General features: G+C 48.1%; 1 protein-coding gene across 4 annotated transcripts in view; it reads left to right on the top strand.

The window, feature by feature from the left end:
* MTMR1 (myotubularin related protein 1) overlaps positions 1-19242 on the top strand; it is a 66709-nt gene extending 47467 nt beyond the window's left edge. For all 4 annotated transcript variants that reach the window (XM_060756500.2, XM_060756498.2, XM_060756499.2 and 1 more), the window contains 2 exons: positions 458-634; positions 18632-19242. In XM_060756500.2, coding sequence (XP_060612483.2) covers positions 458-634; positions 18632-18790 — 336 coding nt within the window. In that variant the 3' untranslated portion in view covers positions 18791-19242. The remainder of the gene's footprint in view (positions 1-457; positions 635-18631) is intronic.
* Positions 19243-22555: the final 3313 nt, after the last annotated feature.

Raw genomic sequence — 22555 nt, 5'->3', positions numbered from 1 at the left:
TCCTCCTCCTCTTCTTCCTTGTCTTCTTCCTCTTCCTTCTCCTTCTCCTCCTCCTCCTTTCTTGTTCTTCTTGTTCCTCCTGTTCCTCCTCCTCCTCTTCTTCCTTCTTGTTCTTCTTCCTCTTCCTCCTCCTCTTCTTCTTCCTCCTCCTCTTCTTCCTCCCCCCCCCCCCCCCATTGAAGCCAGACTGGATGGCCATCTGTTGGGGGTGCTTTGAAGGCAATATTCCTGCTTCTTGGCAGAATGGGGTTGGACTGGATGATGGCCCACCAGGTCTCTTCCAACTCTACGATTCTATAGATACTTTTATAGAGCGAGCTACTCCATATTAAGGAGATGATTGATGCCAGAAATGGCTTCTGATGTGTGGAAAACTCGAGAAGTGCTACAAGCTTTTGTGTGTGTGTGTGTGTGTATTCCAAGCAAGCGTGTTTGACCAATTGTTTTTTCCTTCCAGGAAATAAGCACAAGGACGGTCTCCCTGTGGTCCTACGTCAATAGCCAGCTTGATGAATTCAGCAACCCTTTCTACGTGAATTACGAAAACCACGTCCTGTACCCCGTCGCCAGCCTAAGCCACTTGGAATTGTGGGTAAACTATTATGTGCGATGGAATCCACGCATGAGACCTCAGGTAGGATTCTTGCAAAAAGGATTTATTTTTTCAAAAAAAATATCCCCAGGGCTTTGCTTCCATGACAGAACGATCAACGGGATGTGATGCGTCAAGTGTGGGATGGGCTTCCATTATTTATTTTTTTACCTCTTTAGTTGACAGCAGCAGTATAGAAACTCAGCTGGAGAAGTACTTATTTTCACACATTAATTTTGCATATGTGTAAGTGCCTGGCAAATAATATTTATAATCATATAATTTGTACCGTGGTGGTGCAGCAGGTTAAACCGCTGAGCTGTTGAACTTATTTATTTATTTGTTTGTTTGTTTACTGTACTAGCTGTGGCCCAGTCTGTGTCTTATGTGTTTTGTGTGTGTATATATTTGTGTATATGTGTATATAGAAACATAGAATCGTAGAATCCTAGAGTGGGAAGAGACCTGATGGGCCATCATCCAGTCCAACCCCATTCTGCCAAGAAGCAGGATTATTGCATTCAAATCACCCCTGACAGATGGCCATCCAGCCTCTGTTTAAAAGCTTCCAAAGATGGAGCCTCCACCACACTCCGGGGCAGAGAGTTCCACTGCTGAACGGCTCTCACAGTCAGGAAGTTCTTCCTCATGTTCAGATGGAATCTCCTCTCTTGTATTTTGAAGTCCTAGTCTCCAAGGAAGCAGAAAACAAGCTTGCTCCCTCCTCCCTGTGGCTTCCTCTCACATATTTACACATGGCTATCATATCTCCTCTCAGCCTTCTCTTCTTCAGGCTAAACATGCCCAGCTCCTTAAGCCGCTCCTCATAGGGCTTGTCCTCCAGACCCATGATCATTTGAGTCTCCCTCCTCTGGACACATTCCAGCTTGTCAATATCTCTCTTGAATTGTGGTGCCCAGAATTGGACACAATATTCCAGGTAAAGTGGTCTAACCAAGGCGGAATAGAGCATGGGGAGCAGGACTTCCCTAGATCTAGGCACTAGGCTCCTCTTGATGCAGGCCAACATCCCATTGGCTTTGTTTGCCGCCACATCACATTCCTGGCTCATGTTTGACTTGTTGTCCACGAGGACCCCAAGATCTTTTCCACACGTCCTGCTCTCTCTCGAGCCAGGCCTCATCGTCCCCCATTCTGTCTCTTTGCATTTCATTTTTCCTGCCTAAGTGGAGTCTCTTGCATTTGTCCCTGTTGAACTTCATTGTGTGAGTTTTGGCCCATCATCTCTCTAATCTGTCAAGATCCCTTTGAATCCTGCTTCTGTCCTCTGGAGTCTTGGCTCTCCCTCCCCATTTGGTGTCATCTGCAAACTTGATGATCCTGCCTTCTAACCCTTCATCTAAGTCATGAATGGAGATCCCGATCAGGACCGGGCCAAGGACAGAAGAACCCTGCTTGTGGCACTCCACTTGTCCCTTCTTTCCAGGATGAAGAGGAGGAAGCCTTGGGGAGAATCACCCTCTGTGTTCGTCCATTTAACCAATTCCAGATCCACCTCACCGTAGTTTTGCCTCGCCCACATTGGACTAGTTTGTTTGCCAGAAGGTCATGAGGGACCTTGTCAAAGAAGGCCTTATGTGTGTTTGTGTATGTATCTGGTTTTGTGCATGCGTTGTAATGTATTTTTTTTTTTGTTTCTTGGCTTTTTAAGTCTCTTCTGCTGTGTTTTTTAGAGTTTTTATGAGTGATGGTCACTCGTTGGCCTGAGAGGTGTCTTGTGTCCAAATCTGGTGTCAATTCATCCAGCGGTTTTTGAGTTATGTTAATCCCAAAAACAAACATTACATTTTTATTTATATAGATAGAAGATATATATATGGGGCATCTAATTGTTGCCGGTTTGTCTGCTGCCCTGAGTCGCCTTCGGGCTGAAATGGGCAGGATAAAAATGACATAAATAGATCAATAATTTTGGCCAATATCGAAAACAGCCTCATTGTTGTTCATTCGTTCAGTCGTCTCTGACTCTTCGTGACCTCATGGACCAGCCCACGCCAGAGCTCCCTGTCGGCCGTTACCACCCCCAGCTCCCTCAAGGTCAGTCCAGTCACTTCAAGGATGCCATCCATCCATCTTGCCCTTGGTCGGCCCCTCTTCCTTTTGCCTTCCACTTTTCCCAGCATAATTGTCTTCTCTAGGCTTTCCTGTCTCCTCATGATGTGACCAAAGTACTTCAACTTTGTCTCTAGTCTCCTTCCCTCCAGTGAGCAGTCGGGCTTTATTTCCTGGAGGATGGACTGGTTGGATCTTCTCGCAGTCCAAGGCACTCTCAGCACTTTCCTCCAGCACCACAGCTCAAAAGCGCCTCTCTTCCTTGGCTCAGCCTTCCCGAAGGTCCAGCTCTCACATCCGTAGGTGACTACAGGGAAGACCATGGCTTTGACTAGGCAATGGATCTTTGTTGCCAGTCTGATGTCTCTGCTCTTGACTATTTTATCGAGACTGAACCTTGCTCTCCTCCCAAGAAGGAAGCGTCTCCTGATTTCCTGGCCACAGTCTGCATCTGCAGTAATCTTTGCGCCTAGAAATACAAACCCTGTCACGGCCTCCACGGTTTCTCCCTCTATTTTCCAGTTGTCAATCATTCTTGTTGCCATAATCTTGGTTTTTTTGACGTTTAGCTGCAACCCGGCTTTTGCGCTTTCTTCTTTCACCTTGAGTAGAAGGCTCCTCAGCTCCTCCTCGCTTTCGGCCATCAGAAGATCAAGAGAAGGTGGCGAGACTATACAGAAGATCTGTATAGGAAGGATAATAATATTGAGGATAGTTATGATGGTGTGGTGAATGAATTAGAACCAGACATCCTGAGGAGTGAGGTTGAATGGGCCTTAAGAAGCATTGCTAACAACAAGGCAGCAGGAGACGACGGGATCCCAGTTGAACTGTTTAAAATCTTAAAAGATGATGCTGTCAAGGTGATGCATGCCATATGTCAGCAAATACGGAAAACACAAGAATGGCCATCAGACTGGAAAAAATCAACTTATATCCCCATACCAAAAAAGGGAAATGCAAAAGACTGCTCCAACTTCCGTACAGTGGCCCTTATTTCTCATGCCAGGAAGGTAATGCTCAAGATCCTGCAAGGAAGACTCCAGCAATACATGGAGCGAGAGTTGCCAGATGTTCAAGCTGGGTTCAGAAAAGGTAGAGGAACGAGAGACCAAATTGCCGATATCCGCTGGATAATGGAGAAAGGCAGGAAGTTTCAGAAAAACATCTACTTCTGCTTCATTGACTATTCTAAAGCCTTTGACTGTGTGAATGATCATCATAAATTGTGGCAAGTTCTTGGTGGGATGGGCATCCCAAGTCACCTTCTCTCTCTCCTGAGGAATCTGAACAAGGAGCAACAGTCAGAACTGACCACGGAACAGGAGACGGGTTCCAGATTGGGAAAGGCGTCCGGCAAGGCTGCATCCTCTCACCCAACCTTTTTAACTTGTATGCAGAACACATCATGCGATGTGCGGGGCTGGATGAATGCAAAGCTGGGGTGAAAATTGCTGGAAGAAACAGCCTCATAGGGCCTATTAAAAAGTCTAGTTTTGGTGCTGGTTTAGATTACCCACTTGTCCTGATTTGTGCGGATTCTTTCCTTTTCCAAGGCAAGCGTCTCTTTTATAACTGCTATTAAAGGAGCCTCTCCCCCCTTTGAGCACCTCAGCGCTCTCTTGAGTTTCCAGCTTTCTTTCCTCCGGGAAGATACTTGCAAAAATGCAAAATTCCCAGGAAGCTCAGATGAGAAAGAATCCTCCGAATGCCTCCGGTCAGCAACTCTCGTTGACTCTAAACATAAAAATGTCACTTTGCAAAGATGACACAAAGATTGCCTCCGTTTCTGCCAAGAGTGTGTTGTCCTGCCTGACACCGTTCTTGCAGGTTGCCATCATCACCATTACAAAAAAAAAAAAATGCCCAAAGATCTGAGGCAAACACTTCAGAAGGAGATGCTGCCTCAAAGAGGTTGGAAACGCCTTTGATGCAGTTGGTGTTGAAAAGACAACCAGATGCAGGAAATGCAGCCTGGCGGCATAATTGATCTGAAAATGACGCACACTCCGTCTCCCTGTAACAGAATAGGTGCCTTTTGGTTCATTAAAATAGGGAAATCCAGTGCACAACAGGAAGTGCCGAAATGGTTTGCAAACATTTAAAAAATCGTAGGAATAATGAAGTAAAAGAACAGGTTGTCCCAAAAACGTCCCTAAGGGGGAACCAAAGCTGCCGATACAAAAATGGCAAACGTATTTCATTCATAATATAGAAACATAAACTGCAGGCACTTACTTTCAGCATATCTGTGACATTTTGGGAGCTTTTTAATAACAATAATAGAATCATAGAATCCAAGAGTTGGAAGAGACCTCCTGGGCCATTATCCAGTCCAACCCCATTCTGCCAAGAAGCAGGAATGTTGCATGCAAATCACCCCTGACAGATGGCCATCCAGCCTCTGTTTAAAAGCTTCCAAAGAAGGAGCCCCCACCACACTCCCTCCGGGGCAGAGAGTTCCACTGCTGAACGGCTCTCACAGTCAGGAAGTTCGTAGAATCATAGAATCCTAGAGTGGGAAGAGACCTCCTGGGCCATCATCCAGTCCAACCCCATTCTGCCAAGAAGCAGGAATATTGCATTCAAATCACCCCTGACAGATGGCCATCCAGCCTCTGTTTAAAAGCTTCCAAAGAAGGAGCCTCCACCACACTCCCTCCGGGGCAGAGAGTTCCACTGCTGAACGGCTCTCACAGTCATGGGCCATCCAGTCCAACCCCATTCTGCCAAGAAGCAGGAATATTGCATTCAAAGCACCCCCGACAGATGGCCATCCAGCCTCTGCTTAAAAGCTTCCAAAGAAGGAGCCTCCACCACACTCCCTCCGGGGCAGAGAGTTCCACTGCTGAACGGCTCTCACAGTCATGGGCCATCCAGTCCAACCCCATTCTGCCAAGAAGCAGGAATATTGCATTTAAAGCACCCCCGACAGATGGCCATCCAGCCTCTGCTTAAAAGCTTCCAAAGAAGGAGCCTCCACCACACTCCCTCCAGGGCAGAGAGTTCCACTGCTGAACGGCTCTCACAGTCATGGGCCATCCAGTCCAACCCCATTCTGCCAAGAAGCAGGAATATTGTATTTAAATCACCCCTGACAGATGGCCATCCAGCCTCTGCTTAAAAGCTTCCAAAGAAGGAGCCTCCACCACACTTTCTTGTAGTTTGAAGCCATTGTTCCGCGTCCTAGTCTCCAGGGTTGCCAATGGTTCCGAGATGACTTCCACTCGTTCCTACAGTACTCTTTGGTGTAGTTGATCTGGCCCTGAAAGGGGACTGGAACCCATTTAGAGTGGCCAGGTATTCCTGGATGACTTGTTTCCCAATTTGGGGTTGGATGTCCTCTAATCCCTCACCCACTCCATCTTGCTGAGGTTGAAGATGACTTTCTTTTTGTGAGAATCATAGAATCAAAGAGTGGGAAGAGACCTCCTGAGCCATCCAGTCAAACCCCATTCTGGCAAGAAGCAGGAATATTGCATTCAAATCACCCCCGACAGATGGCCATCCAGCCTCTGTTTAAAAGCTTCCAAAGAAGGAGCCTCCACCACACTCCGGGGCAGAGAGTTCCACTGCTGAACGGCTCTCCCAGTCAGGAAGTTCTTCCTCATGTTCAGGTGGAATCTCCTCTCTTGGAGTTTGAAGCCATTGTTCCCTTGCGTCCTAGTCTCCAGGGAAGCAGAAAACAAGCTTGCTCCCTCCTCCTCCCTGTGGCTTCCTCTCACATATTTATACATGGCTCTCATCATGTCTCCTCTCAGCCTTCTCTTCTTCAGGCTAAACATGCCCAGCTCTTTAAGCCGCTCCTCATAGGGCTTGTTCTCCAGAGCCTTGATCCTTTGAGTCACCCTCCTCTGGACACATTCCAGCTTGTCAATATCTCTTGAATTGTGGAGCCCAGAACTGGACACAGTATTCCAGGTAAAGTGGTCTAACCAAGGCGGAATAGAGCATGGGGAGCATGACTTCCCTGGACCTAGGCACTAGGCTCCTATTGATGCAGGCCAACATCCCATTGGCTTTTTTTGCCACCACATCACATTCCTGGCTCATGTTTACCTTCCTCCCCACGAGGACCCCAAGATCTTTTCCACACGTACAGCTCTCGAGCCAGGCATCCCCCATTCTGTCTCTTTGCATTTCGTTTTTTCTGCCTAAGTGGAGTATCTTGTATTTGTTGGCTATTCTCACACTCCTTCGAACTCTGAATTCCAAACGGTCAGCCCGATCTAAGCTTCCCGTATCATCAAGGTCAGGCTGCTCGTTAGTATGAGCCTGGTTGCCTTCCTGCTTATTATCAGGCTGAGAACTGTCCTCCTTTTCTGAGTCAATTTGCACCTGGCTAGTCTCAGTATCAAAAACATCATTCCCTGCTGTGGGAGACTGAACTTGCACACCCTGTTCCTCATTGTCTACAACAGGAACATTTTGAACCTGATTGTGAACCTTCACTTCACCTTCTTTCTTAATTAGTGGCTCTCCACCAAGCTGCTCCGAGCGACTTACAATCTAAAATAGCATTTACACAATATAAAAACATTCAACATAAAAACATCCAACAGTGACTATTTGGCAAATTAGATCCAATGACTTAAATGCACAACCAAACAGCCAAGTCTTGAGTGCTTTTACAAAAGGTCGCAACTCCAACATTGCTCTAATGTATGGAGGCAAAGAGTTCCACAGAATTGGAGCCTTGGTCGAAAAAGCTCTACTACGCCTTGTAGCTTCCAGGTGTCCCTCCCTCCCTCGGGCCCGGGATGTAGAGGAGATTTTCCTGGGTGGATCGAGGTGACCATGGATGGAGAAGAGGAATGAGGCGGTCCCTAAGATACAAAGGTCCTTGGCCATTTTATTTATTTATTTATTTATGTATTGACTTTGCTTCTATACGGCTGTATCTCAAGCCCGAAGGCAACTCACGGCGGTTCACAAACAGTAAAAACAGTAGAAGCAGCAGTGGTTCCATACAACATATAACAATTGACTTAACACATTATCCATAAATTACCAATAAGCAATTACAATGCACAATTATGACAAAAAACAACCGTACCCAATCTTCTCATCCTCCAAGCGTAGTCCAGGTTCGTCGTCCATTGTTCCCTTCCTATGTCCCATTACCAGATTGCACTAAATTACTCAAACGCCTGCACAAACATCCAGGTCTTCACCTTTTTGCGGAATACCATTAGAGATGGTGCTAGTCTAATGTCCGTAGGAAGGGCGTTCCACAGCCGAGGAGCCACCACCGAGAAGGCCCTCTCTCTCGTCCCCGCCAGCCGAGCCTGAGAAGCAGGCGGGATCGAGAGCAGGGCCTCCCCGGATGATCTCAAAGTCCTGGTGGGTTCATAGGCAGAGATGCGGTCAGATAGGTATCTTGGGCCGGAACCATTTAGGGCTTTAAAGGCCAACGCCAGCACTTTGAATTCAGCCCGGTAGCAGATCGGTAGCCAGTGGAGTTGGCGCAACAGGGGGGTTGTATGCTCCCTGCGCTCCGCTCCTGCTAACATCATGGCTGCCGAGCGTGGGACTAGTTGGAGCTTCCGAGCTGTCTTCAAAGGCAACCCCACGTAGAGAGCATTGCAGTAGTCTAAACGGGATGTAACCAGAGCGTGGACTACCGTGGCCAAGTCAGACTTCCCAAGGTACGGGCGCAGTTGGCGCACAAGCTTTAGCTGTGCGAATGCTCCCCTGGTCACCGCCGAAACCTGAGGTTCCAGGCTCAGCGATGAGTCCAGGGTCACACCCAAGCTGCGAACCTGCGTCTTCAGGGGGAGTGCGACCCCATCCAACACAGGCTGTAACCCCGTAGCCTGTTCGGCCTTGCGACTGACCAGGAGTACCTCTGTCTTGTCTGGATTCAATTTCAATTTGTTCGCCCTCATCCAGACCGTCACAGCGGCCATTTTGAGCTCTAAATGTCAGGATCCGTCTCTTGTAAGAGATCCGATGTTCTCTTAGTAGTTGTTGCAGAATCAGTGTCATATGGGATCTTAGAGATGATCCCGCCAACAGCCTGGCCGCCACATTTTGGACCATCTGAATCTTCTGGGTCGTTGACTTCGGAAGGCCAAATACAAAGCGTGGCAATAGTCCAACCTCGTGGTGACTGTGGCGTGGATGACCGTTGCCAATGCTTCTCCCGAAAGGTCGGATGCCCATTTCCTTTCCTGGCAAAGATGGAAAAAGGCCTGCTTCCTTCTGGCCATGATCTGGGCCTCCATCGTCAGCGATGAGTCCAACACAACCCCAAGGCTTTTCACAGTGGCAGACGGAACCAGAGCTTCCCCATCGAAATCAGGCAGAGACTGGATTCATTCTGGTGGCTGGCCGGGCCAGAGGATCTCCGTTTTTGCAGGATTCACTTTGAGTCTGCTCGCTTGCAGCCAACTCCTCACTGCTTCCAAACACAGCCTCAAGTTCTCAGGAATCGCGGTGGTTGTCCCAGGTTGGAGACGCAAGCGTAGCTGGGTATCATCTGCATACGGGTAGCACTCTCGGCCAAAGCTCCGCACCAGTCAAGCAAGTGGCCGGACGTAGATGTTGAAGAACAGGGGTGAGAGGATGGCACCCTGGGGGACTCACTCCACAGCCAAGGCAGGAGCTCTCTGAGCTTTGGCCTCCCCACTCCACCCTCTGTGTCTGGTCCCGGAGGAACGCATTGAACCTGAAACCCAGAATCCTCGTCAGAGTCACTCTGAGACCCTATCTGAGGCACAACACTATCAGTTGATAGTCACAACATAGGCCTACATTTGTTGGCATGCTTATTTTACGTCTTCAAGAAACAAAACAAGCTCCTTGAGCAGGAAAAAGAAACCCTTGTGTTGAGTGTCGTGACGACGCTCTTGCTTTTGGGTTGGAGAGGAGAGGCATTCTTCCTCGGAGTCCAGTGCCTGGAGAAAGCAAATGGGAACTTGCCAAGTGTTGCCCTGTGGCATCCCAGACACAAAGGGATGGGGAGGGGGTCGGTTTGCACCTCCGAAAAGTGGGCTTCAAATAGTCCTCCTCCAAGCTGATTGTACCAAAGTCGCCTTTCAAAAAGGCCTGGCCAAGAAGGAACGCGTGCCTTGCTGAACGACCGTCCTTGAGCGACTGAAGAGGAAGGCAAGAATACAAAGAGCACTCCATGACTTCCATGCAATTAAGAGCCGGTTGCATTGTCCGTGAGTGGATGTTGTATGCCTCTCCTTGTCGGCACCCATTGTGTCATCCAAGAGGCTTCACAATGCTGAAGGAAAATAGGTGCGGCCTCCATGCACACCTCCATTTGGGTATTTTGGACGGGAATAGTTTCTCTCTCGCAGGCACAGGGAACCCTCAAAACACAACCTAAAGTCAACCTAAACACAACCTTCACAATCTTATTACATCAGGAGGTTTCCTATACACCACTGAAAATGTTTGCCTGAGGACAACTTGTGGAGTAGGACATAAGCGGCAGAGGCACTCATACAGTCCACATCAACCAGCAGCTTCTTTCCAAATCACTTGGTTGATTACAAGGGACGAGGGTTTAATGAAAAGTAATGCCTCCACCTTCGTTACGTGGATTTAGATGGGAATATTTGAATAAATCAAACGCAGAAATAACCCTTAGCCCGAAAAAAAACCCCACAAGAACTGAATCCTTAGAATGTATTGTCGAAGTCTTTCATGGCCGGAATCACTGGGTTGTTGTAGGTTTCTTTGGGCTATGTGGCCATGGTCTAGAGCAGTGTTTCTCAACCTTCCTAATGCTGTGACCCCTTAATACAGTTCTCCATGTTATGGTGACCCCCAACTACAAAATTATTTTCATTGCTACTTCAGAACTGTCATTTTGCTCCTGTTATGAATCGTAAATATCTGATAAGCAGGATGTATTTTCTTTCACTGGACCACATTTGGCACAAATACCCAATATGCCCAAATTTGAATACTGATGGCGTTGGGGGTTGATTTTGTCATTTGGGAGTTGTAGTTGCTGGGATTTATAGTTCACCTACCATCAAAGACCATTCTTAACTCCACCAACGATAGAATTGAACCAAACCATGACCAACAGAAAATTTGGGAAAGATTTGGTGGGCATTGGCCTTGAGTTTTGGAGTTGTAGTTCACCTATATCCAGAGAATGCTGTGGACTCAAACAATGATGTATTTGGACCAAACCTGGCACAGATACTCAATATGCCCAAATGTGAACACTGGTGGAGTTTGGGGAAAACAAACCTTAACATTTAGGAGTTGTAGCTGCTGGGATTTATAGTTCACCTACAATCAAAGAGCATTCTGAACCCTACCAATAATAGAATTGGGCCAAACTTTCCACACAGAACCTCCATGACCAACAGAAAATACTATGTTTTCTGATGGTCTTTGGTGACCCCCCTGACACCCTCTCGTGACCCCCAAAGAGGTCCTGACCCCCAGGTTGAGAAACACTGTTCTCTAGGCATTCTCTCTTGACATTTCGCCTGCATCTATGGCAAGCATCCTTAGAGGTAGTGAGGTCTGTTGGAACTAGGAAAAGGGGTTTATATATCTGTGGAATGACCAGGGTGGGACAAAGGACTCTTTGTCTGCTGGAGCTAGGGGTGAATGTTTCAACTGACCACCTTGATTAGCATTTGATTGCCTGGCAGTGCCTGGAGCAAACTTTTGTTGAGAGGTGATTAGATGTCCTTGTTTGTTTACTCTCTGTTGTTTTGCTGTTGTAATTTTAGAGTTTTTTAAATACTGGTAGCCAGCTTTTGTTCATTTTCTTGGTTTCCTCCTTTCTGTTGAAGTTGTCCACATGCTTGTGTATTTCAATGGCTTCTCTGTGTAGCCTGGCATGGTGGTTGTGAGAGTGGTCCAATATTTCTGTGTTCTCCAATAATCTGCTGTGTCCAGGTTGGTTCCTCAGGTGCTCTGCTCTGGCTGACTTCTCTGGTTGAAGTAGTCTGCAGTGCCTTCCATGTTTCTACAGGAGTCTTACTGTGTACCATGCAGCTGTGGACAAGTCTACAGAGGGACCACCAAACGCAGCAGCATTGCCCAAACACACATCAAGGAACATGATGTGTCTCTGTCAATCTTAGAAAACTATTTCTTGATTTAAGTCGTTGACGTGCTGGCTGATACCCAAACAGGGGATGAGCTGGAGATGTCTCTGCCTTGGTCCTTTCACTATTGGCTGCTACTTCCCGGCGGATGTCAGGTGGTGCAATACCGGCTAGACAGTGTAATTTCTCCAGTGGTGTGGGGCGCAGACACCCCGTGATAATGCAGCATGTCTCATTAAGAGCCACGTCCACTGTTTGAGCGTGGTGAGATGTGTTCCACACTGGGCATGCATACTCAGCAGCAGAGTAGCATAGCGCAAGGGCAGATGTCTTCACTAGGAGAGTCTACTGAAGAAGCCAGTACCTGCTGCATACCAGTACTGCCATCTGTTGAGGAGTTATGAAGGTCCGTTCAATGCTAAGGCTTTCCGCCAAAATAGAACTGTAGAGGAGAGGCTACTGACTTTAACAACCCAACTGTTCAATGCTAAGGCAAAAATGGGACTGTAGAGGAGAGTCTACTGAATAAGCCAGTACCTGCCACATACCAGGACTGCCATCTATTGAGGAGTGATGAAGGTCTGTTCAATGCTAAGGCTTCCCGCCAAAATGGAACTGTAGAGGAGAGGCTACTGAACAAGCCAGTACCTGCCGCATACCAGTACTGCCATCCGTTGAGTTGCGAAGGTGGAGGCATTACTTTTCAATCGACCCTCATATCTCAAAATGATCTATATAGAATTGCATTGATAGGGGATGTCAATTGGTAATACAATGTCAACGTGGAATTGATCCGTGCTGTAGAAACCAGTCGCTTCTTGAAATGCAGTGCCTTGTTTTAGAAGCAAAACCACGATTTCCATTTTTTTCTAAAGGAAAGGAGGGAGGACGCCGATCTAATCTTGCTGGGGAGCGAATTCCACGAAGGGGGGGGTCATCACCAAGAAGGCCCTGCCCCTCGTCTCCACCAGACGCGTGGGACTGAGAGCAGGGCCTCCCTTTTTGGGTAGCAGGAGACCTTTATGGGTTTTTCTCTTGGCGCAGGAGAGCCAGCGATGCCTTTAGAAGCAAGCCAAGGGGGGAGATTCATCCTTTTTTTAATTGGCAGTAATGACTTTTGATATGTTTGTAGCCTAATTAAGTTACTTAAGGGGGGGAAAAACTGTAATTGCTAACCGAGTGATTGCAGAAGTGGTTTTTCAGAGGGATTATGGCATGAATGATCACCTGCTCCCAGAAAGGGAATGGCAGTGGGTGCAGGAATCCAACGCGGAGCATGGCTTTGGGATGTAAACCGGATCGGGGTATAGGGTGGCAACCTGTGTTGGACGGGGTTACACTCCCCCTGAAGCCACAGGTCCGCAGTTTGGGAGTCCTCTTGGATTCGTCGCTCACACTTGAGGCTCAGGCGTCGGCGGTATCCGGGAGGGCCTTTGCACAATTGAGACTTGTGCGCCAGCTGCGACCGTACCTCGCGAAGGCTGATCTGGCCGGGGTGGTCCATGCCTTGGTCACCTCTAGAATGGATTACTGCAATGCGCTCTACGTGGGGCTGCCCTTGAAGATGGCTCGGAAACTTCAATTGGTCCAGCGGGCAGCAGCCAGGATGCTGACCGGGGCTCATTATCAAGAGAGGTCTACCCCTCTGTTTAAGGAGCTCCACTGGCTACCATTTATTTTCCGAGCCCAATTCAAGGTGCAGGTGCTCACCTACAAAGCCCTGAACGGTTTGGGACCACCCTACCTGCGTGACCGCATCTCCATCTACGAACCCACACGCTCGCTCCGGTCATCTGGGGAGGCCCTGCTCGTGATCCCACCCACGTCGCAAGCGCGCTTGGTGGGGACACGGGACAGGGCCTTTTCTGTGGCGGCCCCCTGACTTTGGAACGCCCTTCCAAAAGATCTTCGACAGGCCCCTACTTTAGCAACTTTCAGAAAGAACCTAAAAACTTGGCTGTTCCGATGTGCCTTCTCAGATTAGGAATCCCCCATCCCAAGTCCTAGAAGCACTTTACTACAATTAATATTACTGCACACCGCACTATTTTAATCCTACGTTCCTCCTGCCACTCCAGCACTTTTAACCCTGTACCCCATTGCGCTGGCTGGCCCAGTTTTAAAGTGTCTTGATGTATTGTTACTGTTGTTGTTATTTTGCTTAACTATTTGATTTGCTTTGTTTATTGTTGTGTTATGTTTTTTACTGTATTGTGTTCTGAGGCTTCGGCCTGTGTAAGCCGCATCGAGTCCTTCGGGAGATGCTAGCGGGGGTACCAATAAAGTTAATAATAATAATAATAATAATAATAATAATAATAATAATGAAAGATGGGAAGAGCGCACAGGCAAGGGTTGGTCTCCCTTCCCCACACCAACCGGGCCTTGAAAACACAGGCGGTGCAATGCGTGTTGCCTAGCAGCAGACCATAAGCCCTCCATGGTGACACTTTTAAGGCACAAAGGGAAAGAGAGATGCGCCGACTTCAGGAAAGCGCCGCCGCTGCAAAGTCTCTTTGCATATAAACCAGACGTTGGTTGGAATATCATTCCTTTGCCCTTCCAGCTTTAAAAGCCCGCCTGCCAATGACCCTCAAAAGGGGCTCGCCGCTATTCAAGCCTCTCGCTGCCGGAAGGTGTGAACTTTGAAGGCGTCTGCTGTGCTCGAGAATCCATGCTTTTCAACGTCTACATGAAACCACTGGGAGAGGTCATCCGGAGTTTTGGAGTTGGGTGCCATCTCTATGCAGATGACACACAACTCTACGTCTCTTTTCCACCTAATTCCAAGGAAGCCCCTCGAGTGCTGGACGAGTGCCTATCTGGATGAGGAGGAACAAGCTGAAGATCAATCCCGACAAGACAGAGGTCCTCCTGGTCGATCGCAAACCGGATCGGGGTATAGGGTGGCAAGCTGTGCTGGACGGGGTTACACTCCCCCTGAAGTCACAGGTCCGCAATTTGGGAGTCCTCCTGGACTCATCGCTCACGCTTGAGGCTCAGGCGTCGGCGGTGTCCGGGAGGGCTTTTGCACAATTGAGACTCGTGCGCCAACTGCGACCGTACCTCGTGAAGGCTGATCTGGCCAGGGTGGTCCATGCCTTGGTTACCTCCAGATTTTTTTTTTTTTGTCGTGTCAGGAGTGACTCCTGGTGTGAGAGAATTGGCCGTCTGCAAGGACGTTGCCCAGGGGACGCCTGGATGATTTTGATGTTTTTTATCATCCTTGTGGGAGGCTTCTCTCATGTCCCCGCATGAGGAGCTGGAGCTGATAGAGGGAGCTCATCCACCTCTCCCCGGATTTGAACCTGCGACCTGTTGGTCTTCAGTCCTGCTGGCACAGGGCTTTAACCCACTGAGCCACCAGGGGCTCCACCTCTAGATTGGACTACTGTAATGCGCTCTACGTAGGGCTGCCCTTGAAAACGCCTCGGAAATTCCAACTGGTCCAGCGGGCAGCGGCCAGGATAACTGGTGCTCCTTACAGGGAGAGGTCAACCCTTCTGTTCAAGGAGCTCCATTGGCTGCTGTTTATTTTCTGAGCCCAATTTAAAGTGCAGGTGCTTACCTACAAAGTCCTGAACGGTTTGGGACCACCCTACCTGCGTGACCGCATCTCCGTCTACGAACCCACGCATTCACTTCATTCATCTGGAGAGGCCCTGCTCGTGATCCCGCCTGCATCGCAAGTGCGTCTGGTGGGGACACGAGACAGGGCCTTTTCTGTGGTGGCCCCCCGACTCTGGAACGCCCTCCCAAAAGATCTTAGACAGGCCCCTACATTGGCAGTCTTCAGAAAGAACTTGAAGACCTGGCTGTTCCGATGTGCCTTCCCAGAATAGGAAATCTCCAATACCAAGTCCCAGAAGCACTTTAGTAGAACCAAGATTGCCGCCCACCACACACTGCACTTGCCCTATAAGCCACATGTCACATCAGCACTTTTAATTCTGTACCCTTACTCTGGCCCGGCCCAGTTATATTGTGTTTTGATGTATTCTTTGTTGTTTGTTGTTTTGTTGTTTAATATTGCTTTAATTGTTTTTAATTTGATTTAGGTTGTATTGTTATGTTGTGTATTGAGGCCTTGGCCTTTGTAAGCCGCATCGAGTCCTTCGGGAGATGCTAGCGGGGGACAAATAAAGATAATAATAATAATAATAATAATAATAATAATAATAATAATTTGAACACGTGCCGTGCCTAGTGTTCCTTCCCTTTATAAGCACTTTATTAAAGCACTTTATTATAAGCACTTTATTAAAGCGCTGCCATATTTCATCTATTCTTAAGATGTGCGCTAATTTCAGTACCACAACTGGAGCTCCCAGCGGTGCAATGGGTTAAACCCATGTGCTGTCCAGACTGCTTACCGAAAGTTTGAATTTGGAAGCAGGGTGAGCTCCCGTCTGTCAGCTCCAGCTTCTAATGCAGGAACATGAGAGAATCATAGAATCCTAGAGTTGAGAGAGACCTCCTGGGCCATCATCCAGTCCAACGCCATTCTGCCAAGAAGCAGGAATATTGCATTCAAATCACGCCTGACAGATGGCCGTCCAGCCTCTGTTTAAAAGCTTCCAAAGAAGGAGCCTCCACCACACTCCCTCCGGGGCAGAGAGTTCCACTGCTGAACGGCTCTCACAGGAAGTTCTTCCTCATGTTCAGATGGAATCTCCTTTCTTGGAGTTTGAAGCTTCCAACAGGATGGAAACACATCCAGGCAATGTCCCCTGGGCAGTGTCTTTGCAGACAGCCAATTCTCTCACACCAGAAGTGACTTGCGGTTTCTCAAGTTGCTCCTGACACGAAAAAAGTACAACAAAAAAGCCATATATATGTGTGTGTAATGTTCATTTGTGGGATTAACATAACTCAAAAACAACTGGACGAATTGACACCAAATTTGGACACAAGACTCATCTCAGGGCAACAGGTGACCATTACTCATATGTACACACACATATCTATATAAATAAAAATATAATGTTCGTTTGTGGGATTAACATAACTCAAAAACCTCTGGACGAATTGACACGAAATTTGGACACAAAACACCTCTCAGGCCAACGAGTGACCATCACTCATAACCCACCCACCCCCCCCCCCCCCAAAATACCCCAAAAAGCTAAATGACGATACAGAAAAAGGGAAGAGGGAGGAAAGGAAGGGGAGAAAGAAAGAAGAGAAAGAGGGAGGGAAAGAAAGAAGGAAAGGGAGAAGGATGGAAGCGAAAAAGGGAAGGAAGGAAAGAGGTAGAGAAGGAAGAAAGGAGAGAAATGAAGGAAAAGAAAAGGGGGGAAGGAAGGGAAGAGGTAGAAAAGGAAGGAAGGAGAGAAGGAAAAAAGGAAAGAGGGAGCAAAGGAAGAAGAGAAAGAGGGAGGGAAGGAAAGAAGGAAAGAGAGAAGGGTGGAAGCAAAAGTGAAGGAAGGAAGGAAAAAGGTAGAGAAAGGAGAGAAGAGGAGAAAGAAAAAGGGAAGGGAAGAGGAAGAGAAGGAAGAAAGGAAAGGAAGGAAAAGAAAAGGGGAAGGAAGAGGAAGAGAAGGAAGGAAGTAGAGAAGGAAAGAAGAAAGGGGAAGGAAGGAAAGAGGGAGCGAAAGAAGGAGAGAAAGGGGGAGGGAAGGTTGGTCACAGCAACATGTGGCGGGTACAGCTCTCTCTCTCTCTCTCTCTATATATATATATGTATGTGTATGTGTATGTATGTATTATACACACACACACTGTGATTCTAACATGCACCCCATTTTTTTCAATATGGGGGATTGATTCCTTCCCCTATGTTGCCTGGCAGAAGTTCCCAGAAGATCCTTCAAGGAGACCATCAACAGATAGTTTGTAATTAGTTCACTTGCAAAAGAGTTCAGGATTTCTCAAGGTTGACTATTCCTCGTCTGAAATGCTCGGGAATCCTTGCACAATAAGATCCTGAAGGAAGGGGACCCAGATCGAAACACAGAATGGGTATATGTTTCAGATATCCCTTGTACACAGAGCACAATATTTAATTCCACTGCTTAACACCCAGTGTTTATAATGATTCATGTGAGTGAGTTGCCTCAGTTGAGGCAACGTTGTCATTTTATCATGGTACTCTGAGTTTCAAGTACCAAGTTTTTGCCAAGCTTAAGTTTTGCCTAGGGGATTTTCAGATTGCACACAGAGCACAATATTTAACTCCACTGCTTAACACCCAGTGTTTATAATGATTCATGTGAGTGAGTTGCCTCAGTTGAGGCAACGTTGTCATTTTATCATGTCCTTGCTTTCAAGTGCTCTGAGTTTCAAGTCCCAAGTTTTTGCCAAGCTTAAGTTTTGCCTAGGAGATTTTCAGATTGTACACAGAGCACAATATTAAATTCCACTGCTTAACACCCAGTGTTTATAATGATTCATGTGAGTGAGTTGCCTCAGTTGAGGCAACGTTGTCATTTTATCATGGTGCTCTCAGTTTCAAGTACCAAGTTTTTGCCAAGCTTAACTTTTGCCTAATTTTTCCAAACAGGAGTCTTGCTTTAATTGTTTTTAATTTGCTTTAGGTTTTGTATTGTTATGTTGTGTATTGAGGCCTTGGCCTTTGTAAGCCACATCGAGTTCTTCGGGAGATGCTAGCAGGGTACAAATCAAGTTAATAATAATTAATAAAAATGCAGCTGTGGACAAGTCTACAGAGGGACCACCAAACGCAGCAGCATTGCCCAAACACGCAAACGAGCAAGCGTTTACAAATGCAGAATAGCTAATATAGGAAATCGAATGATTTGACAAAGGAACTGGACAATGCTTGATGAGACGCGAATGAAGTTGTTTTTATTGCTTTTGTGGTGTTTTATATTGTTTAATGTTTTAATCTGTATTATGTTTTGATATGTACTGATTTGTTGGAAACCGTCTTGATAGTAAGTCTTACAAGCTGTGTATCCAATACCCCTTGCAGATGCCAATCCATCAGAACCTGAAGGAGCTCCTGGCCATCCGAGCTGAGCTGCAGAAGCGGGTGGAAGAGCTGCAGCGAGAAGCGGCCACACGCTCCATCTCTTCCTCCTCCGACCGCGGCTCCTCCCCGGCGGCCACTCCGGTGCACACCTCCGTCTGACACGGGACTGACGAGCAAGGTACATACATGCCAGGCGGAACGGATGACGGGGATGACAGGTTCCTTTCCAAGTGTCCATCGCATCCAGGCCAAAAGAGTTGCTTTGCCTGTGATTTTGTAGCAGTGAAGGTTGCTAGAATGTCTTCAGCGTCTTTTTGTGTATATATTTTTTGAGATGTCTTAACTGAATTTACACTTTGGTATGAGCAACCTGTGACAAAGCGGGCGAAGGCAGTGCCAAGGTGGCCCAACCGGAGGAGGACCCCGATTTCTGAGAAGGGAACCTCTTTGGTCTGCTTAGGAAGAAGAAAAAGCCACATCAAATACGATGCTTCTCCGAACACAGTTGTATAGGATCGAATGCACTTTGAGAATGGATTTACTTTTTTAAACAGTAGAGGCATTTGTATATTTTGAAAAATATTTTGAATAAATATGCCATTGAGTATTGAGCAGGGTTTTGCCAACGGTGAGATACCCAAACTATGGAAAATAAGCGTTGGAACCTAAACGACTGAACTGTTGTCATTGTCCCCTTTCATCCACGTGAGTTGAAACACTGAATTTACTCAGTCACATCTCTGATCTATACAAAGTTTGAGTCAAGCATTTCACTAAATGTGTGAAGTGCAAATACAGTGTTCCCTCACTTATTGCGGGTGTTACGTTACAGAACCAGCCGCAATAAGTGAAAATCCATGAAGTGCAAGTACAGTATACTCTCACTTATCGCAGGTGTTGCGTTCCAGGACTACCCGCGATACCTGAAAATCCCCAGAGCACAAATATAGTGTTCCCTCACTTATCATGGATATTACGTTCCAGAACCACCCGTGATAAGTGAAAATCCATGAAGTGCAAGTACAGTATACTCTCACTTATCGCAGGTGTTGCGTTCCAGGGCCACTTATCGCAGGTGTTACGTTCCAGGACATAAGTGAAAATCCGCAATGTAGGGAAGCTCAGGCCGGATAAGAAGAAGAGCAAAGGAGAAGGAGGAGAAGAGCGCCCCTGAGCATTTGCAGCAAGTAATGACAGCGCAGCAGCAACTCCTCCGCCGCCTCTTCCTCGGAGGAAGTGGCGGAGGAGGGAGTTGCTACTGCTGCACTGTCACTGCCTGCTGCAAGTGTTTGGGACTGCTCTTCTTCTCCTTCGCTCTTCTCATCCGGCCTGGTCAGCAACTCCCTCCTCCTCTGCTTCTTCCTTCTCCTCTTCCTCGGAAGCCCCTTGGGAAGCCCAGGCCGAATGAGAAGAGCAAAGGAGAAAAAGAGCACCCCCGAGCACTTGCAGCAGACAGCGACAGCGCAGCAGCAGCAGCAAATTCCTCCTCCTCCGCTTCTTCCTCTTCCTCGCAGGCCCCTTGGGAAGCCCAGGCAAAATGAGAAGAGCAAAGGAGAAGAAGAGCAACCCTGAGCACTTGCAGCAAGCGGCGACAGTGCAGCAGCAACTCCCTTCCTCAGAGGAAGAGGCGGAGGAGGAGGGAGTTGCTACTGCTGCACTGTCACCGCCCGCTGCAAGTGCACAGGGGTGCTCTTCTTCTCCTTCGCTCTTTCCATCCGGCCTGGTCAGCAACTCCTTCCTCCTCTGCTTCTTCCTTTTCCTCTTCCTCGGAAGCCCCTTGGGATGTCCAGGCTGGATGAGAAGAGTGAAGGAGAAGAAGAGCACCTCTGAGTACTTGCAGCGGGCGCCGACAGCGCAGCAGCAACTGCCTCTTCCTCGGAGGAGGGAGTTGCTCCTGCTGCACTGTTGCTGCCTGCTGCAAGTGTTCAGGGGCGCTCTTCTTCACTCTTCTCATCCGACCTAGGTAGCAACTCCCTCCTACTCTGCCTCTTCCTTCTCCTCTTCCTTGGAGGCCCCTTGGGAGGTCCAGGCTGAGTGAATGAGCTTCAGTAGTTATAGTTGTTGCTGGCTGAGAAAAGCAAAGGAGAAGAAGAGCACGTCCGAGTATTTGCAGTGGGTCGCGACAGCGCACCAGCAGCAAATCCCATCTGACCTGGTCTCCCAAAGGGTCTCTGAGGAAGAGGAGGAAGAGGCAGAGGTGGAGGGAGTTGCTGCTCAGGCTGGATGAGAAGAGCGACTGAGAAGAAGAAGAGCATCCCTGAGCACTTGCAGCGGGTGGCAACAGCGCAGCAGCTGCAGCAACTCCTTCTCGTCTTCCTCTGAAGAAGAGGCGGAGGAGGAAGGAGTTGCTGCTCAGGCTGGATGAGAAGAGCGACGGAGAAGAAGAAGAGCGCCCCTGAGCACTTGCAGCGGGTGGCAACATCGCAGCAGCTGCAGCAACTCCTTCCTCCTCCGCCTCTTCCTCCTCCTCTTCCTCGGAAGAAGAGGCGGAAGAGGAAGGAGTTGCTGCTCAGGCCAGATGAGAAGAGCAAAGGAGAAGAAGAGTGCCCCTGAGAACTTGCAGCAGGTTGCAACAGCGCAGCAGCAGCAGCAGCAACTCCCTCCTCCGCCTCTTCCTCCCCTTGCTCAGAAGAAGAGGCAGAGGAGGAAGGAGTTGCTGCCCAGGCCAGATGAGAAGAGCAAAGGAGAAGAAGAGCGCCCCTGAGAACTTGCAGCAGGTTGCAACAGCGCAGCAGCAACTCCCTCCTCCTCCACCTCTTCCTCCTCCTCTTGCTCAGAAGAAGAGGCAGAGGAGGAAGGAGTCGTTGCCCCGGCCGGATGAGAAGAATAGCCCTCCCTCCAGTCCAGCATCAGCAACTCCCTCCTCCTCCTCCGCTCTTCCTCTTTGGAGGAAGAGGCGGAGGAGGAGGGAGTTGCAGCGGCTGCGCTGTCGTGGCTGCTGCAAGTGCTTAGGGCGCTCTTCTTCTCCTTCGCTCTTCTTCTCATCCAGCCTGAGCCATGGGCCACCCCATTGGACAAGTTCTTCCCAGCCCAGTAGCGGCTCGGCCGAGGCCCCTGCAACCTCTGGTCCCCACCATTTGCCAGCGCCTGGCACACACCCCCCCCCCCGCGGCTCCTGAGGGGAGAGAAGAAAAACCCGCGAAACAGTGACTCCGCAATAAGCAAACCGCAAAATAGCGGGGGAACACTGTATTTCCCTTTAATCTATCAGGTGAACAAAAAAACTAGGTCTCCCTCTGTCGTCACTAGTGCACACAAGCCTAGGCAAGAGCAGGGTGAACCAGTGCGTGCAAAACATGCTCTTTTTGCAAATTTTGTAGTTCCGATGACGACATATAAAAGGTTTTTTTTAGACAGAACACTCCTCATTGGGTTTCTTGAGACGTTAAAGGCTGTCGTGGTTTTGCAATGACGGTTTCGTACGTTTTCTTCTAAACGTTGTTGCTCTGATTCCTATCGCTGCTGTATCTCCTGTTGTGCGTTTTCTAATTCGGGAAATGTTTTGGCAATCGGTATTTTTGTGAAGTACACAAGAAGCCTCCCTTCCTCTTGGTATTTTTACCCTTGCTTTTACAAAAGCCTGTCTTCCAGTGTTTGAAACTATCTTTGCTGTTTTCCCTTTGGTCAGTTTGTAACTTTGTGCCCAGATTTTACTGACCGTTTCTGATGCAATGTTCTCCTTCGCCGCTAGCCATTTTTGCACTTGGGAACGAGACTTGTTTCCATTGCCGAGAGCTGTACATTTTCTTGAATGCCACAATTCTACGGGAGGAAAACAGTAGCCATGTGCAATCCATGCTCCTAAAGTACTTACAAAAACTAAAACTAAAACTAAAGTACTTACAAAACTAAAGTTCTGGTGGTGAACACTAGGGGGCGCTGGTGCTTTGCTTCTACAGTGTTGCTAAAGTTCTGGTGGTGAAA

This window comes from Anolis sagrei, chromosome 10, assembly GCF_037176765.1.
Source record: "Anolis sagrei isolate rAnoSag1 chromosome 10, rAnoSag1.mat, whole genome shotgun sequence".
Taxonomy (NCBI): domain Eukaryota; kingdom Metazoa; phylum Chordata; class Lepidosauria; order Squamata; family Dactyloidae; genus Anolis; species Anolis sagrei.
Note: the sequence above shows the minus strand (reverse complement) of the source record. Positions and strands in the feature narration are given on the sequence as shown.